Source organism: Heterodontus francisci, chromosome 11, assembly GCF_036365525.1.
Source record: "Heterodontus francisci isolate sHetFra1 chromosome 11, sHetFra1.hap1, whole genome shotgun sequence".
Lineage (NCBI taxonomy): Eukaryota > Metazoa > Chordata > Chondrichthyes > Heterodontiformes > Heterodontidae > Heterodontus > Heterodontus francisci.
Window position 1 is genome coordinate 34110999 of NC_090381.1, and position 20682 is coordinate 34131680.

The 20682-nt window shown below is 43.1% G+C and overlaps 1 protein-coding gene across 9 annotated transcripts in view; it reads right to left on the minus strand.

Annotated features, from left to right (window-relative positions):
• The window catches only part of LOC137375194 (diacylglycerol kinase delta-like), a 158230-nt gene that overhangs the window by 98760 nt on the left and 38788 nt on the right, over nucleotides 1-20682 (minus strand). For 8 of the 9 annotated variants that reach the window (XM_068041971.1, XM_068041972.1, XM_068041969.1 and 5 more), the window contains exons 2-3: nucleotides 20111-20221; nucleotides 12133-12213 (exon numbers count right to left, since the gene is read on the minus strand). In XM_068041971.1, the coding sequence (XP_067898072.1) occupies nucleotides 12133-12213; nucleotides 20111-20221 (192 nt within the window). Of the gene's footprint in view, nucleotides 1-1568; nucleotides 1848-12132; nucleotides 12214-20110; nucleotides 20222-20682 lie in introns of those variants that run through there. The other variant, XM_068041977.1, reaches the window with a different exon arrangement.

Consider the following 20682-nt stretch of genomic DNA (forward strand, 5'->3'; position numbering starts at 1 on the left):
TCACAAACCACTGACCACCTCTAGGCGCTTACCCATTGTCTCTCGAGACAAGGAGGCCAAAAAAGATTGTGTCATGGGATGTGACATTTTAACCAATGTAATCAATTTAGTGGGCCATGTCACGTCCACATTCTGACAACAAATCAGAGGACCAACAAAACAACTTCAGACTTCACTGTCAGAGATCAGATCATTTGTGTTTGCAAGTGCAGCACGAAAGCTGTGTGGTTGCAGTCAGTCAATTTTCAAATGCAAAAACAAACACCTTTATTGCTGTAACCACAGGCACTTCATATGCCAGTGTTATATAGTGACTGCCATGTACCCATCAGTCCTTTAACACAGTATTATACAATGAGAGAACTGTACCATCAGTACCCTTACCCCAGTGTTATACAGTGGCAGGCCTGTACCCATACATACTTTACCCCAATGTTCTATGGTGGCAGATCTGCATCTATCAGTACCTCACCCAGTGTTACATAGTGACTGCCCTGTATCCATCAATGTCTTTCCCCAGTTTTATAGTGTGACCACCATGTACCCATCATTACTGTATCCCAGTGTTATAGTGACAGATTTGTACTCATCAGCACTGCATCCCAGAGTTATATAGAGACAGATCTGTAACCATCAGTACCGTACCCCAGTGTTGTACAGTGTTACATCTATACCCATCAGCACTGTAGCCATGTTGTACAGTGACAAACCTATATCCATCAGCACTGTACCCCAGTGTAATACAATGACAGGTCTGTACCCATCAATACTGCACCCCAGTGTTGTACAGTGACACACCTGTACCCATCAGTACTATTACTCCAGTGTTGGACAGTGACAGACCCATACCTATCAGCATTGTACCCCAGTGTTATAGGGTGACAGGCCTGGATCCATCAGCAATTTACTCCTGCATTATACAGGCCTGTACCCACTACTACTTCATTCTGGTGTTCTACAGCTCTAATGCTCTCATATAACACAGCTCAAGTTTGCACAGGCAGTAGCTAGAATTGTGCTTCTTGGTGTTTCCACAGTTTCAGTTATAAAAATTTCTTTCGCTCATTTTCAGGCTTTGTGGAAACCCCACGTAACATTGGGGAGGTGGGGGGGGGGGGGGGGGGCGGGGTGGGGAACCGAAAGTTCAGGAGTAGCAACTGATGCTGGGTGTCTTTATTGCAAAAATTAAAATTTTGAGCATGAGGAAAGAAAATAAATCTCTAAACTTCAATGGATCGCCAAGGCACAGCAAATCCAATCCACATACAAACTCCAAACAATGTAAGACCACTCGAACCTCAAGTCTGGACCTTTTAGAGAAATTGCAGCTGGGGTTTCAGCAGAAAAGAAGTAACAACTTCTAGGAGGTTACAAATTTTGTATTACAAAGACGATTCTCTAACTCCTATTCTAAATATTTATCCTCAGAAGGTCGCAAGAAAATCTCTTAGCACATGAATTACGTGATGCAAGATCGAAATAAGAGCACATTTTGAAAGGTTCAAGGCAGCACTCAGCCCCTAAAGGGTCAGTAGATCTCATGGTAAAGAGTGAAAAGTGCCACTTACGGCTGACGTCTTGCAGGGCGCTCCATCATGGACTAATTTCACAATCCCTTCCAAAATCTGAGAGGTCTCGGCACTCAGGCCTTCTCGCTCTTACACTGGACTTCTTCCAAAACTTGCACACCACTACACAAAGTAACCGTTTTCACAAATGTGAAGATTAAACACCCTTCAACACCTCAGGCAGAGCAGCACCCCTACAGTAGCAGTCCTACAACTTGAACAGTGAGGCTACACAAGTTCTTTGCATCACTTAGGGAACACTCATGCCTTTGACACTCTTTTTGCCTGACTGCAGTCCTGGCTGTGTGACTAATGCACATATCCTGCTGTGACAGAACCAAGCCTGTGGTGAAAGGCTATTGCTGTAGAGTTCCAAGCAGAGGCACCAGGAAGATCTGAGGTACTTCAAATTCCTCACTATCTTTAAACCACACCCTTCAAAAAAACGAGAAAGGCCTGTCAGAGACAAACACACTAAAATAGTATCAGCAGCCTACAGGGAATGCCCTGCAGCGGAACTGATCCATTCAGACTCCCAAGGACAAACTGTGTTGTTCCTCCAACTCTTTAACACTGTCATTGCTGGAACTGGTGGGAATTTTGCAATTCAGTGTAAACCTACACTTCTGCAAGAAAACATGGCCTTTAGAAATAAATTAAAATATCCTATTTATTTCTCTACTGCAATTGCAGTTCTATTGATTCCTTTTTCTTCCCACCAACTATTACGTTGCTCTAATTTCAACTTTTTATCAATTAAGATTAGTTAAACAAATGGACCCAGCTATAAATTCCACAGGGGAAAACGATCAACTCTCATTTGCCAAAAGCTGAAGTGTTGAGAATTTGAGGAATCGCACACAGCTTCTTGAGTGACTCCAAACCTACAGCAGTGTGGTTGACTCTTAAATGCCCTCTGAAATGGCCACTCAGTTCAAGGGCAATTAGGGATGGGCAATAAATGCTGGCCTAGCCAGCGATGCCTACATCCCATGAATGAATATATTAAAAAAGTTACTTCTATGTTGCGCTCAGGCATGTGCCAATGGTGCTGTTTCCCAACCTGTCCCCTCTTCTTCCTCAACTAGCTATGGCTACATAACCTACAGATTAGACGCTCAACTCTACTCTCCATCGTACGCTTGACTGTCAGTGGCTGAAGATAAATTCAAGTATAGTGGCACTGATGCTTCTCATCATTATGCTAAGGCACCTTCCAAGTCTTAAATCTCTAACATGAAAACATCAATCCAAATTAAAATGAGGTCCTGACAACTGTTAGCGAATCCATGGACATTCTGCACTGGCACTCCAGGGCAATTCTGGTACACTTGACATCCTGAACATTATAAGGGGCAGCTGGAAAGGTTCCAAAGCTCAAGCATTTATTGTGGTGGGATGCATAGTGCATATTCAAACAGTGAGCAGATTGGCAAGCCTTGAAAGCGGCAGCAGCTGGGATCCGGGGAAAGGTAACAGCGGCTTTAGAAAAATAAATGTGAGGGCCTATAGGTTGGTTTATAAGGTATCACACTTGCAAATATTACAGGATGGTCTGATTAAGTTTCAATGCTTTTATAGATTATTCATGACAAATGTGCAATCGATTTGCTGCAAGTGGGAGGTTTGTATTAGGATCTGCATGAACTGCAGATGCAATAGACAACATAGAAATCTTGTCAGAAGAGCACCATATGATAATTTGTTGAATAAGTTAATCAAAATGAACAAAAAGCACATATATAAATGGAAGAATTTTTTGAAACAGTAAGTGCTAATTTGCACAAAATATCGGTTCACTCCACCTTAGGTACTGTCCATATCTGGGCACCATATCATATTGGGGATATCCTGCCCTTGGAGGGAAGACAAATAATTGCAACAGAGCTGATAAATAGGATTGGGCCACAGTGAGCCATAAAAGTTTACAGAACAGAAGAATACTATTCAGCCCATCACAGTCTGTGCTGGCTCAATGCCAGATCAATCCAAAACTAATCCCAGCCCTGCTCTCCCCCCACAGCTTGGTATCTTCTGCTTCAAATGTTTATCTAGTTTTCCTGTAAATAATGCATTGGCCTATGCCTCAGCTACTCTCATACTGTCAATCACTTAGTTACAATTTAAAATTGTCACTGACTCCCCAAGGAAATAGTCTACATGGCCTATTACTGAGATGCTACAACAGACGCTTAAGGAATTTAGGAGACTAGCTGAAGAATAGAGCCTTAAGAGTAGCAATCCAAGAACTACTCCTGGTTTCACGTATCTGTCAGTATAGGAATAGCAAGATAAACAAAGTGATTGTTTGACTCAAAAGATAGTATGACATTAGGGACCAGCAGCACTCAGCTTAATGCTATCACTTAATCTCCAAATTTGTTATCCTCATAAAACAGTTCAACTTCACTGTAGAATGCCAACAGAAGTGCTCAGTTGGATAGGCATCCTGAGACACACTGCCATCTTTTTCTCTCTTTGTTTTGTAACTTTATACTTCAGCATACAATTCCTTGTATGTATTATGAGATTGTGGCCCAAAAATTGCTGTGCCACATGTTAGTTAGTTAGACTTGCCCTTTCCTGTTTAAATGCTGATGATATTGTGCCCTGCGAATTGCTGAAAGTGCGAGATGGAAACGGCGCACCAACCTCTACAGGGTATCTGGGATCTGTGTGAACAGGACAAACAACTGCGTGTCTCCTTAGCAATCGGATTCAAGGATTGTGAAATGAACAGCACAAGGTCTGAACCAGGAATTCTAAATTAGAGGGGGTGAATTCAATGTTAAAGCAGGTACAGAAAGAGAAATACAGGGAATGAAAGATTGAATTGAGAGTGAAAAAAGGCAAAGAAAAAGTTAAAGAAGCTGAAATGGATAAACCATAACTCTGTAGCGAGTTTATTTCATATCTACAGTACACATACAAGAACTTCATGCCATTCAGTGCATTTGAATGGGGAGTCAGACAGCAAGATGCCATTTTCGCAAAGCTAATGATGGAGCAACACATCTCAGACAGCAACCTTTGGACTTCCATGGTTAATCATGCATCTGCCCTCGCCTGAAGTTGCTGTGACATTTGCACATAAATAATGCCAAGTGATTGTGGTGACAGTCTAGTACTTAATCTATTAGAAACTGCTACATCTACACACTCTGTTTAAACAACTTTGCAAAGGAATATTTCCTCCCCTCCTGTCCCCTCTGAGTCTAACAGTCTCTGTCTGAAGCTGATGGCCTCTTGTCTCAAACTGCATCCCGGTCAATACTAACAGGATGACATGAGGAAGTGAGTTTATGTCCAGTAGTTTTGAACATAAACAGCAGGAAATCCTAGTCCTGGAACACTGAAGCTTAACCCTTAAAGCATGGCTGGGCTAGCTTGCTTCTTGAATACAAAATCTGCTGTGTATTGTCATAGATATTATTTTCATTATTATCCTCACCATCTTCCCAGTTCTGACACAATACCCTTTCTTCTACATGTTCCTTACCCCTCAACGTCACACACCATTCCCAAGTCTGTTTTTAGGTCTCCCGCTTTACTGGTCTTTGAGAACTGTACAAACTTGACCTGGGATTTCCCCCTCTCTTGCAACCTAACCAATCATATAAAAGAGATCAGGAACTGAAGTTTGTGTAGAACTGTAGGTATGAAATGAGCAGCCTACTATTCCATAACACTGGAGCAACCATCCTGAATCAAAGGTACGCCTGGGTTAGACACAAAGCAAACGTCCTGTTACACTGTCCCTTCAAACACTCCCAGGCCAGATACAGCACAGGGCAGACAGAATAAAGTTTCTGCTGTGTGGCTCTGGCTTCGACTCTGTCAACATTGCTGCCTCATCCATAAGAGCACAGTCAGCTCAAACTCTAACATTCCTTCCACCATATTAACAACTGTTGTTTTATTCCCAACAGCCTGTCTGCCACTAAGTCACGGAAGTGATGGAATTTCAGTATACATAGAATAAAAGCCACCCCGCCACCCCTTCTGAATCATCAAGGATGAGCAGTCACTTACTCACAAAAAAATGAATGAGGAAGACACTGGAGAATCTTGAAGGTGGTGTGTCGGAATGTGCAGATGGCAGCAGGGAAGTTGAGGGAGAGGGCAAAATGAGAGTGCCCACTGGCAGTGCCTCTCAGGGACAGATTGGAAAGTCTAGAGTGGTGGAGCCACTGTTAGGGAAAGACCTATTGTCAGTGAGCCATACAATGGTCAGAATGACAATATGCTCCTCCATGATGAAGTCATGGAGAGGGACGTCTTTTTTGAGAGTGAGAAGACATTTTGCAAATGGATGTGAGGAAATGAACTAAAAAACTCACTGAATGAGTCAGAGGGAACAATGAACTGGGATATCAGGGGGTTAAGGAAAGACCGACTGACGGTATCAGTGAGTGTGCAGAAGATGGACAAGGGAATGGGAAACAGAATGAAAAATGTGACCAATGCAGAGTATAAGGGATGGGATAAATAACAGGACAGGGGAATGAGGTTCCTGGAAGAGTTGCTTGGAGATTTGTGGTGTGTGCCACAGTATGTGTGATGGAGAATGCAGCGGGAAATTGTAGACATGACCAGGAAAGACCAGAGTCTGGAAAGGAAGTAAGAATGATGTAGAAGATCCACATAGGCATGGTGCGGTTCATCAGGGAGACTAGAACAAAATGTATCAGGTAGGGAATGGAGAGAGTAGGGGAACAAAGCAGGGCACTGCTCCCAGACAGTTTGGCTGCTTCTCTAGCCCCTTAATTTCTCCAGTCAGAATTGCTCCTGCTTCTTTCCCTGCTGGCCTGAATATGGCTGAATAAATCCCACCTGTTATGGCAATTCTTGTTACCCAAGTAGAGATTCAGCTGAGGGTACGTACTGGGTAGCTGTGGGAGTGCAAGACATCATCACCATGGCAAATATAGAGGCAGCAATGATATTGGGCAGGGATTCATCTCTGCTGTGCTGTTTCCCATTCCACCGACTCAGTCCCTATATCATACTATGCATGCCTGTAGCCAGCCTGTCTCTCCAGGAAAAGAAAGAAAACAGAGCAATTCAAGTGCAGACAAGGAGTGAAAGGTTTTATTAAGACGACACAGCACAATAGATAAAAAAAAGTCTTTTCACCAAAGAATCAATGCTTGTATTATTGTGACTCCTAAATCATCCTCTTTGTTTCTCTTGGTCTAGCCAAGTTGGGGAGCAGCCTGTGCTGATTTCTAGCACCGACAACAGCAACAATCTCTGAGACAGAGGACAGTGAAAGAAATCACAAAGGAGGATGGAAGAAAATCTCAGATACATAGAGGAGAACCTCAAGCACACTGGAATAAAGAGGAGACATCTCAGCGAGATAATTAGTCACATTTATTGCCTACCCCTTGACGTCATGAGAAGGTGATATCGGCTTTCTTCTTGAACTGCTGCAGCCATTGTAGTTGGTGGTCCTACAATGACATTTAGTGCATAACTTGGAGAGGAGCTAGTGAGTGCTGCTGCTTTTGTTGAACATGATGAAAACTTCATATACAATTGAATGCTCTGTCATGTCAGAAGGGGAACGGACGGATCAAAGAGGAATGTTGAGAGAAAATAAACGTGCACCAAGCATCAGAAAGCGTCAGGTGATACAGTCAACCAAAGGACAGAAAGTAAAAATGTTTTGTCTGAAAATTAATCATATTCAAAGAATAAGGGCTAATCAAATGGACTGGAATGTTTTCTAACTTTATACATTCTTACAAAGATTAGAACTGCAGTTGGTATCTAATTGTCTTCCTCCTTTGTCCGACATCCACACACAACAGAATTGCAAAAATACAAGAACTGTCGGTTACATTTATGCCAGTTTGGAGCATAGCCACACTGAAGCAGGCCATAAAGCTCAATGAGAGCACCTAAGCTACTTCAAGTGTAAAGGAACCCTCTGCACACTGTCCCACAAGCTGACTTCAAATTTTTTTGAATAATTCCTGACAGTAGATAATAACAAGGGAGATGCACGGTGAAACTCAGCGAGAGTAGAACAAAGTGTAACAGGTAGGGACTGGAGAGAGTAGGGGAACAAAGCTTCTCCCAGATAGTCTGGCTGCTTCTCTAGCCCCTTCATTTCTCCAAGTCAGAATTGCTCCTGCTTCTTTCCCTGCAGTTCCTCATTGTATAGCAATGTACTTATCTGCAATTCTGTTTCCACTGGACTGGTGACTTCTGTTTTAGTATAGAATGATAACACTCTGAGCCCCCCAACAGAAGCAACTTGCATTCTCCTGTTATGGAAACTCATTGAACTCCTCTGGCATGAGAGGAGGTCTGGCTGTCTTAGGCAATAACACAAAGCCTGTGCAGGTTTGTGTCATTTGAGCTATTCACAGGATACTTCCCTCACTGTTCTGGCATTAATTGAAGGGTTTTAAAGAGACGTTTATGTAGGAGGGGAGCTGGAGGAGTTTTTTCTAAAGGGCAATAGGGAGCTCTGAAACCCTGTTATTCAAGCCCATGGGCCGAATGGATTGGGTGACAGTTCAACCCCTGTTTCAATGCTATATCAGCTTGATTATTTGGGCAATGCTGTCAGCATTTGCCTCTGCACTGTCACTAATCTAAGCAAAGACTGGGAGACAGCTGCATTTATCCGAGTTGTTGAGATTAGGGATAAATTTAACCCAATGTGCTTTGTAGGATGGGACTCATTTGCACAGTGCCCTGAGAGCACAATCAAGTTACCCAGCTTTACATTCCTTGTCTTACTTTGTTTTACATCAAGTAGTTCCATATGTTCCCATACTTAGGCTGTATGACAAAAATCACAAAATAGTGCGATCGAGGATTTCTCTCTGGTTGTTAACGTTATCTTTTAGAAAGCCAATTGGTGAAAGATAGTACTGTAGTCAATCTTTACTTAGATCTGATTCATGTACAGAGTTAAACATTATAAGCATGCACCTCCTAACTCTACCATGCCATAGTGTCAATAAGCGTCTCTTAACATGTGACTCGATGAAACCCCCATCTGCATACAATTAAACACAATTACTATACAATTAACAGATAACATAGGAACAAAGGATAAAAGCAAAATACTGCAGATGCTGGAAATCTGAAACAAAAACAAAAAGTGCTGGAAATACTCAGCAGGTCTGGCAGCAGTCTGCCAGACCTGCTGAGTATTCCCAGCACTTTCTGTTTTTGTTTGTGATAGGAACAAAGGAAATAGGAGCAGGAGTAGACCATTTGGCCCCTCGAGCCTGCTCTGCCATTCAACTAGATCACGGCTGATCTATCACAATGTCATTTTCCTGCACTATCCCCATATCCCTTGAAATCTTTAATATCTTGAAATCTACCAATCTCTGTCTTGATCAGCCCTCTGGTGTACAGAATTCCACAGATTCCCCATCCTCCTCATCTCAGTCCTAAATTGCCTACTCCTTATTTTGAGACTGTGTCCCCTGGGTCTAGATCACCCCCCTAGCCAGGGGAAACATCATTCCTGCATCAACCTTGTCGAGTCCTGTAAGCATTTTGTATGCTTCAATGACATCACCTCTCATTCTTCTAAACTCGAGAGAATACAGGCCCAGTCTCCTCAGTCTCTTCTCATAGGACAATCCCAGCATCCCAAGAATCAGTCTGGTAAAACTCTATTACTCTACCGCTATGGCAAGTATATCCTTCCTTAGGTAAGGAGACCAAAACTATACACAATACACCAGATGCAGTCTCACCAAGACTCTATATAATTGCAGCAAAACTTCTTTACTCCTGTACTCAAGTCCTCTTGCAATAAAAGCAACATACCATTTTCTTTCCTAACTGCTTGCAGCACCTGCATGTTAGTTTTCAGTGACTTATGAACAAGGACACCCCTTAACAAGATTATATAAGCCACTAGATCTGAATCGGACCAGCACCAACAACCCCAGGCTTTCCGACACTCTCCCAGCAAAGACCCACATTGGAAAAGATGGAAACCAGGAAATCTCTGAACAGCAAATAATTGCACCACATCTGTTATGAAACCTCAAATAAAGTCAAAAGTTTCCTTGAAAATGCAATAGGAGCTGGTAGACTTCCAAATGAATTAAAATCAATGTGGAAATTCTGGCTGGATGTGGGTATAAGAAATACTGACGAACAGTTTGCTCTTCTTGTTGTTGTTGTATTTTCATACTGTCCAACATCAAGTCCAGGACAGTCTCACAACACAGAGGTAATGAGCAACAACAGGAAGAAACTGGTCTTTAATATATCTTGTACTCAAATCTAGTCAGATATTTCTCAGACACTGGGATTACTGAAGCCATGTTACTTGTCTCATGCTAAACATTTGCATTTTTGCCTGACATTGCATTCCCATCCCTTTCTGTATGAGCAAGCTGATTTACAATGCTAAACCTGCTCGATCCTGAGCTGAGCTTCAAATCTACATTTTATCCAGCACCAAAACTGCTAATTTGCACCGTGCCAACATCACCTGCATTTATTTGCCTTAATATCACTGAAATCCTTATGAAACATTTTGTTACCTGTAGACACAGCTTCTCCAACATCCCCTTTATCGGTCTCCCAACCAGAACAAATACCAATTGATCCATAATTTCCCTCTTCCAAATGCTCTCATGCAAATCTATCACCTCCATCCTCACAGAAATTTACTGGCTCCCAGTACCTCAATACATTGAATTCAAAATCTCCAAATTTCTCCAGGACCTCACTCCACCATAAACCTGTAATCTCTTTACCCCTACATCCCAGCTCACTGCACCCGACCTCTATTATTATGTTCCCCTTACATTCCAGCTCACTACACCTGACCTCTGTGACCCCTCTACTCCTATATCCCAGCTCACCACATCCGACCTCTGCAACAATTAATTCGGGATTTAAATTAAACTTCTAGCTAAAGAAAAACTTAGGCCCAATCAGCAGCAGTCCTTGGCAACATTTATGCCTCAACCGATTATGCCTTCCAATCCACATTAGATACAGAGGTAGTGCCAGAGGATTGGAGAATTGTAAATGCTACACCTTTTTTGAACAAGGGTGTAAGGATAAGCCCAGCAATTATAGGCTAGTCAGTTCAACCTCGGTGGTGGGAAAGTTTTTAGAAATGATAATTTGGGACAAAATTAACTGACACTTGGACATATGTGGATTAATTAAGGAAAGCCAGTACAGATTTGTTAAAGGAAAATCATGTTTAACTAACGTGCTTGAGTTTTTTGATGAAGTAACAGAGAGGGCTGATGAGGGTAATGCAGTTGATGTTGTACATGGACTTCCAAAAGGCATTTGATAAAGTGCCATATTAACAGGCTGTCAGTAAAGTTGAAGCCACGAATAAAAGGGACAGTAGCAGGATATGAAATTGGCTGAGTGACAGGACACAGAGTACTGGTAACTGGTTGTTTTTCGGACTGAAGGAAGGTATATAATGGGGTTCCCCAGAGGTCTGTGTTAAATCCTATGGCTTTTTTGATATATTAACGACCTAGACTTGGCTGTACAGGGCAGAATTTCAAAATTTGTAGATGGGCTTTATAAATAGGGACATAGGGCACAAAAGCAAGAAAGTTATGATAAACCTCTATAAAACACTGGTTTAGCCTCAACTGGAGCATTGTGTCCAGTTCTGGGCACCACACATCAGGAAGATATGAAGGCATTCGAGAGGGTGTAGACCTCAAGATTCACGAGAATGGTTCCAGGGATGAGGAACTTGAGTTACGTGGATAGATTGGAGAAGCTGGGGCTGTTCTCCTTGGAGAAAAAGAAGATTGCAAGGAGATTTGGTAGAGGTTTTCAAGATCATGGGGGTCAGGACTGAGAAGATAAGGAAAAACTGTTCCTATTGGTGGAAGGATCAAGAACCAGAGGACACCAATTTAAAATAATTGGAAAAAAAAAAAATCAACGCTGACATAAGGAAAACTTTTTTATGCGGCAAGTGGTAAAGATCTGAAATGCACTGCCCAAGAGTGTGGTGGACGCAGATACAATCGAGGCCTTCAAAGGAAAATTGGATAATTACTTGAAGAGAAAAAATTTGCAGAGCTTTGGGGAAAAGGGTGGGGAGCGGGACTAGGTATATTGCTTTCAGAGACCGGCACGGACACGACATGCCCAATGGCTTCCTTCTATGCTGTAACCATTCTATTCTATTACCATCATTAAAACAGATTATCTGACCATTTATCTTTTTTCTGTCTGTAGGACCTTGCTGCGTGCAAATTGAACCCACTTTACATTACAACAGCAGCTGCACTTCAAAAGTTCTTCATTGGCTGTGAAATGTTTTGGCACATCCTGAGATTATGATGGGCACTGTACAAATTTCATTCTTTAGCATGGAACATAATCAGCCAATACAAAACTAAATGCAATTAATACATTTAAAACAAAATATAACTACTGTCATTGGTATAACTACCTATCTGTCTGATAAATAATCAGACATCTATACTGCCTGTGCTCATTAACATACAATCCACTCTCAGTAACATTACCGGGTGCAGCCAAATTTCTGTTAAGCATGATTAATGTCAGAGCTACTCACTGTAAAACTGTTGTTAACATTTTTCGTGCTGGATTCTGCGACACTGGCATCTGTTAAATCTACTTCATCAAAAATGATCGACTATAAGAAAAAAACAATATAAAACAGTTATTTAAAGCACAGTGGTGTATGTGAGACACCAAGCCAATAGGGAGACATCAAAGTTAGTTGAGCTATAAAATCCAGCCCACATCCCATTGTAAGGAGGTTGGATGACCCCACACTTCAATTAGGGAGGTCAATGGGGGGTTGCTACTCAACAGTTATATTATATAGAGATTAATGGAGGGGTACAACTCCACATTTATCTTATAGAGAGATCATTGGGGTGGCGGGGGGTGTTGTGGAACAGGGTATGATACCAAAACCCTTACAGAAAGTAGTGGCTGTTATATATTAAAAGGAGATCAATGACAGGGTACAACCTCACGGTCATGTGATAAAGATCAATGGGCTAGGGGTGGTGGGTGGAGTTATGTCCCCATGGAAAGCTCCAAGGGGAAGGGGATAAAATGCTGCACCACCTTGTAGACATTCTCACTGGGAGGAAGGAGAATTCTGCTGCCCTGGATACTATAATAAAAGGGTTACCCTGTAACCAATATGATAAATGACCACTGTCCCCTGGATCAGGTATCATAATAAGAGGGCTACCCTTCATCTCTCTGGGCTGGATATGAGAATAAGGGGGTTTGAGCTGGAGCACTCTTCCTCTCAAGCACTTCCTCCTTGAATACACTACATTCTTGTTTGTTTTTAGATAGCTGCCAAGTGATTGGGGCCTTTGGCCCTGGGAGCTGGAAAGCTAAATTTATACCGTGTGAATTTGTAGATGGCACTAAACAGTCAGAAGGGAATTTTCCAGTAAATGTCAGCATTTCTCATGACGGCAGACTCAAAACCAGTGGCTCAGAGCGGATGTTTTAAAAGGGATTTTTTAAAGTTGACTTATTTTAATCTACCCAAAATATAGATAAGAATGTGTTGATAAGCACTACAAATTATTTTATATTGAAGATTTTAGAAGTACTGCGCGTTGCACCATATTTGGCTGGGGAATGACAAAAGCGCAATACCAATAGAGTGAGCTCATTTACTTTGGAGCCGTAATCTCCATAATGTTGCTTCTACCCTTCACCCAGGACATCTATTTGCAACACATTTTCACAAAATCAGATTATGATGCATGCTTGTTGGTGAACTTAAAAGTAGTACAACGGCAAAACATCAACCAAAAGAGGCTAGGAAAGTGGACAAAAAGAGGAAGCAGGAACATTACAAGAAACGTGGCCACTAATGATAAAAATAGAGCAAACCTTTACCTTCTCAATAACTCCTATCCCCCGCACAAGCAATCTTCTGTGTTAAAATAAGGTTTGTGGAAATCAGAACCCCTTAAATGGCTCAGATCCCAGAGATATCTGAGCCATACAATCCAGCAAGGTTCCAGGTTTGATCCCCAGCTTGTGCTGAGTTAGCTGATGTCACCCGGGGCAGCAGTTTGGACACTACAATTAGCCTCAGCAGCCCTGGGCTATATTTCCTGCTCCTAATCACTATCCAGTGACCCCTGCTGGAAAGTGCCATCTGCAGATGTCAGGTGAGGACAGAATTAGGTTTGGCTGTGATCCACTCCCCCTACCCTTCCCATAGTGGAGCAGCCTGCTAACACTCTGAGTTCACATGTGAAAATGGTCAGTTGGCTAAGGAACTGGAGGGCAGCATCCAGCAAGAGTCAGTGCTTTCAGTGGAAGAGGGGAGAATGTCAGAAAAGATCATGGAATGCATTGAAAAGCCACTGGATGTTTGATAAATGGAAGGAACAAAGCCACAAGGAGTGTTGATGAATAGGGCAAAGACACAGGGTGTTCTTCTCCAGAAAGCCAATTGGGAAAGGGTAGAACTGGAGCCAATATTTACACACTTTTATATTTATTTAGTTATACATTTCAAGCGTATGCCTCCAACCCAAACAACCAGTTTCAGTCTGTGTCTATTTATAATGACTCATGTGAACCACCAATTAATGCCCACCTGCTGCATACAATTAATATACAATTGACACGGAGAGATGTAGACCACGATATTAACCCTCTCATGATTGTGGAACACGTCCCCCAACCCACCATGTACATGCCCACTTGCTGTTTTTATGGCGGCAGGACACTTTCAATCAGACTTCCAGAGTGGAATTTGGAAGCTGCTTTAAATTTAATAGTTGCCAGCTGGTTTTCCAGAGCTCGAGAAACACCCCAGGAGCAGCCCCCACCAAGCCCCTACTTCTTTCTCACTCCCAATTGCCACTCTCCTTACCCCCACCTCTTTCTCACTCCTGATTGCTATTCTCTTCCTCTCCCCACTGAACCCTGATCTCTTGCTTCCTCCCGACTGCTGCCCTCAAGCCTTGACCTCTTGCTTGATGCCTCTCTCCTAACTGCTGCATTCTCCTTGCCCTCCACCAAGCCTTGACCTCTCTCCCTCACTCTCAATTGTCACTCCCTTCACCCCACCCAAGAACTGATCCCTCACTCTTTCCCTCACTCTCGATTGTTGCTCTCTTTCCACCCCAACCTAAGTCTTGATCTCTCGCACCCTCTTGATTTGTGGGCACTGTCCCAAGGGTCCCTGGCTGTGGACCCCGTCGCTGGATTTCCTGTCCAGCTTGTCAATTTGGCAGGCTGCCAGGTGGAAAATGGGAAAAAAAATTATAATGAGATCCTGCCAAAAAGTCTCAGACCTTGAAGTGTTTCGCCTGTGCTACCAAGCTCCAGCCCCACTGATGTCATGGCCACTGAGAAACAATTACACCAAAAGGACAATTAATTTTGGGCTGAACTTGCTCAAAATTTACTTCCAGTTTAAAATTTCAAATGAGTGTGTAGATACAAATAACATACATGTAATAACTTCTTTAATGTAGAAAAACATCCCAAAACACTTCACAAAGGTGTAATTTTTTAATAAGGGATACAGACAAAGTAGAGGATATTAGGAAGGATGAATATGATCTACATTATCCACAGTGAGTCCCATCATCCCATTTTTTCTAGGTGCATCTTGTAATGATGAAGCCATTTTAAATGTGCAGCAAATGTGATGATTGTGTAAAAGGCGGCATCAGGGACCCAAAAAAGTCTTGAAACAGGATCAGAAAATGACCATCAAAATTTTTCAAAGACAAAAAGCTGAACTGAATGGCAGCAAAAACAACAGCAGACCGTCTTTGGTAGAACTCATGTACCATATTTTTATGGGTGAGGCTACCACCACATGGGTGGAGCCTCAACCGAATTCATGAAATTTGGCGTGACCTGATTTGGCTAAATGACATATTTACCTGAGGCTTGTACATGCCATTAGCATTGCTTAAATAAACTGGCCCAAGACACCTGTCACAAATTCATAAGTAGACCCATGTTGTGAGAATTCCAGGATATAGTGCTACAAGGACTATGAATTGGGCAATACAGATCTGTCAGGAGATTGGGTGGTAACACCTACATACCATACAAATGGACCCTTTTTTCTCAGAATAAATAGTCCCTCCACAAAACTGGAGATAAAAAGAAAAGCTGTGAATGCTGGAACACAGCAGATCAAACAGCAGCTCAAAGAGAAAAGGCAGATTTATGTTCTGATAAGAGGGTCCCCTGCCAAACTGCTTTCTGCTTTTCCATTTGCTGATAGACATGTTGTATGATTCGAACATCTCTCCTTCAGAACATGGCTTGTGTGTTTATCTAACAGAAAAAAAAACTGATGAAACATTTTTCTTAGATCCAGTGATAATTAACAACAATTTTAGAAGGTTGGGATTGTTATGCTGTGACACCCAGCTCTACCTCTCCACTACCTTTATCGACCCATCAACCTGTGTCGTCAGGCTGATTGTCCAACATCCAGTCTTGGATGAGCCAGTGTCCTTCAGTTAAACAATGGGAAAACTGAAGCTATCGTCTTTGACGCCGCTACATGCTCTGCACCCTTGCCACCGATTCTATCCCTCTTCCCAGACATTGTCTCAAACTGAACTAGGCTGTTTGCAAACTTGGTATCCCATTCAGCCCTGAACTAAGCTTGCAACTTAATTTGCTTTCCATGACAGAGATCACCTATTTCCAGCTGCATAACACTATCACCCTGTATGGCCCATCTCAGCCTAACTGCTGCTGAAATCCTTATCCAGACCCTACTCCAAACTCGATTATTCCAATAATCTCCCAAACAATGCCCTTTGTAAACTTAAGCAAATCCAAAACTCTGCTGCACACATCCTATTCCACAGCAAGTTCTGCTCACTCATTACCCCTACATTCGCTGAGCTACACTGGCTCCTGGCCCCTCAACACATCAAATTTAAAATTCTCATCCTCGAGGGGAGGCGGCGGCATCGTGGTATTGTCACTGGACTAGTAACCCAGAGACCCAGGGTATTGCTCTGGGGACATGGGTTCAAATCCCACCACAGCAGAAGGTGGAATTTGAATTTAATTAATAAATCTGCAATTAAAAAGTTAGTCTAATGATGGCCATGAAACCATTGTAAATTGTTGTAAAAACCCATCTGGTTCACTAACATCCTTTAGAGAAGGAAATCTGCTGTCCTTACTTGGTCTGGCCTACATGTGACTCCAGACCCACAGCAATGTGGTTGATTCTTACATTGATTCTTACAATGAGGATACATGCCATCGTGTTGTGTGGCACTACCACCGTGCTAAATGGGATAGATTTCGAACAGATCGAGCAGTGCAAAACTGGGCATCCATGAGGCACTGTAGGCCATCAGCAGCAGCAGAAGTGTACTCAACCACAATCCGAAACCTCATGGCCAGGCATATTCCCCAATCTACCATTACCATCAAGCCAGGAGACCAACCCTGGTTCAATGAAGAGTGCAGGAGGGCATGCCAGGAGCTCTCTAAATGAGGTGTCAACCTGGTGAAGCTACAACACAGGACTATCTGCGTGCCAAACTGCATAAGCAGCATGCGATAGACAGAGCTAAGCGATCCCATAACCAACGGATCAAATCTAAGCTCTGCAGTCCTGCCACATCCAGCCGTGAATGGTGGTGGACAATTAAACAAACTGGAGGAGGTGGCTCCACAAATATCCCCATCCTCAATGATGGGGCAACCCAGCACATCAGTGCAAAAGATAAGGCTGAAGCATTTGCAACAATCTTTAGCCAGAAGTGCCGGGTTGATGATCCATCTCGGCCTCCTCCTGATGTCCCCAGCATCACAGATGCCAAACTTCAGCCAATTCGATTCCCTCCACGTGATTTCAAGAAACGACTGAAGGCACTGGATACTGCAAAGGCAATGGGCCCTGACAATATTCCGGCAATAGTACTGAAGACCTGTGCTCCAGAACTTGCCTCGCCCCTAGCCAAGCTGTTCCAGTACAGCTACAACACTGGCATCTACCCTGCAATGTGGAAAATTGCCCAGGTATGTCCTGTACACAAAAAGCAGGACAAGTTCCACCCAGCCAATTACCGCCCCATCAGTCTACTCTCAATCATCAGTAAAATGATGGAAGGTGTCATCAACAGTGCCATCAAGCAGCACTTGCTTAGCAATAACCTGCTCAGTGACGCTCAGTGTGGGTTCCGCCATGCTACTCAGCTCCTGACCTCATTACAGCCTTGGTTCAAACATGGACAAAAGAGCCGAACTCAAGAGGTGAGGTTAGAGTGACTGCCCTTGACATCAAGGCAGCATTTGACCGAGTATGACATCAAGGAGCCCTAGCAAAACTGAAGTCAATGGGAATCGGGGGAAAGCTCTCCACTGGTTGGAGTCATACATAGTGCAAAGGAAGATGGTTGGGGTTGTTGGAGGTCAATCATCTGAGCTCCAGGACATCACTGCAGGAGTTCCTCAGGGTAGTGGCCTAGGCCCAACCATCTTCAGCTGCTTCATCAATGATCCTCCTTCAATCATAAGGTCAGATGTGGGGATGTTCGCTGATGATTGCACAATGTTCAGCACCATTCGCAACTCCTCAGATACTGAAGCCGTCCGTGTAGAAATGCAGCAAGACTTGGACGATATCCAGGCTTGGGCTGATAAGTGGCAAGTGCCAGGCAATGACCATCTCCAACGAGAACGAATCTAACCATCTCTCCTTGACATTCAACGGCATCACCATTGCTGAATCCCCCACTATCAACATCCTCGGGGCCACCATTGACCAGAAACTGAACTGCAGTAGCCATATAAATACCGTGGCTACAAGAGCAGGTCAGAGGCTAGGAATCTTGCGGTGAGTAACTCACCTCCTGACTCCCCAAAGCCTGTCCACCATCTACAAGGCACAAGTCAGGAGTGTGATGGAATACTCTCCACTTGCCTGGATGGGTGCAGCTCCAACAACACTCAAGAAGCTCAACACCATCCAGGACAAAGCAGTCCACTTGATTGGCACCCCATCCACCACCTTAAACATTCACTCCCTCCACCATCGACGCACAGTAGCTGCAGTGTGTACCATCTACAAGATGCACTGCAGCAACGCACCAAGGCTCCTTAAACAGCACCTCCCAAACCCGCGACCTCTACCAACTGGAAAGACAAGGGCAGCAAATGGATGGGAACACCACTACCTGCAAATTCCCCTCCAAGTTACACACTATCCTGACTTGGAACTATATCGCTGTTCCTTCACTGTCGCCGGGTCAAAATCCTGGAACTCCCTTCCTAACAGCATTGTGGGTGTACCTACCCCACATAGACTGCAGCGGGTCAAGAAGGCAGCTCACCACCACCTTCTCAAGGGCAATTAGGGATGGGCAATATATGCTGGCCTGGCCAGCGACACCCACATCCTGAATGACTAATAAATAAATACCTTCAAGGCATGGCCTCTCCCTGTCTCTCCATTCCTCTGACGCTAACCTCTTGTGCAGCCCCTCCCGTCACCTTACCATTGCTGGCTACGATTTCAACTGCCAAGGCCGCACATCTAGATCTCCCTCCTCATGCCCTTCAGCCTTTCCAGCTCCTTCTCTTCTGCAAGACGCTCCTTAAAACCCACCTCTGACCCAAGATTCTGGTCATTGTTCCAGCACGTATTTTTTGAGTCCATCTGTGTCAAGTGCCTTGGGATGTTTTTCTACATTAAAGAAGCTACATAAATGCTATTTAAGGTGGTTATACCTGCAGAACTCAGCATAATATGCTCGCAAACAATTCGATCAAGTTAGTCAAACATGAACAAACTGTCACAATTCTATGTTGATGATTGCCTGTCAGCTCACGCTCTGCAAAGTATTTATATTATCTCTTGCTATGGTCTCTAGTCATCTTCCTGCTACCAATGTGAAACTAACCAGTTGGTAGTTGCCTGGCCTATCTCTTTCTCCCTTTTTTAACAGAATGTAACATTTGTACCTTTTAGTCTTCTGGCACAGCTTTAATGTCTAATGAAAAATGTACTTTTATCCCTCTCCACTACTTCCTCACTAAACTCTTTCAATATTCTGGGGTGCATAACATCTGGGCTTGGAAACTTATTCATTTTTTGGCACTCTCAGTCCTTTAAGAATAATTTTTTTACATTGATGAGTAAGTATCCGGAGAAAAAATTTGATAGAGGGGTTTGGCAGCTATTGTGAAATATATTTCTTAGACACCGGGATGGCCAGATGGAATGCAATTTAATTTCCTATCCTGTGTACCCTTAGCAGTGAAAGACCAATGGAGTGCAAAAGGCCAAGTGAGTGTGGAGTTTAGCTACAAGCTTTCACTGGTCTATTGCTGAATTCCGATATATGTGACAAGTCGTTGCACTGGCCTGGCTGATAAAACTGAATTACAGCGTGAAGGACACTGATAGTGTAAAAAAACACCTTTTGTTATCACACTAAATCATCTTGTCAACCACACCGCTGAATGCTGGAGCGGGTAAACATCACAGTTTCTGCTACACACCTACAGTTGATAAGTTGCAAAGAATTTTTCAAAATCACCTTTGCATTCTTTGCATAATACAGTGTCCGTCCCCGAAGCTTGAAGTATCTTTTCTTCCAGCGCTGAAATGAACTTGTCTGTTTCATCAGAAGCCCTTCTTTTATAATAGCCTGTGGGGAATGAAAACCCAGTGTTTAGAACTGAAGGCACAGAAGATGGAATTGGCACACAGCTGCAATCCTCACCCTTTAGGCATAGAAGCACAAGACATGGAACTGGAAGACTGGATATTCCCCACCCCTCCGTCATTTAGAAAGCAAAATGTGCAAGCAAGAGTTACTGTAGAGTAGATCATAGTGTAAAACCTGCGTCTTTGACCAAGTTTTTGGTCACCTGTTCTAATAACTCCTTATGTGGCTCGGTGTCAAATTTTATCTGATAACACTCCTGTGAAGAACCTTGAGACGTATTTACAATTTAAATGGGACAATATAAATATAACTTTCTGTTGCATTACTAGGGTGTGAATTTTCCTGCAATTCAATTGCAATTATATAGAGCCTAAAGCACAGAAGCAGACCATTCGTGCAACTGTCAAAACCTGTGTTTATGTTCCATATGAGCCTTCTCT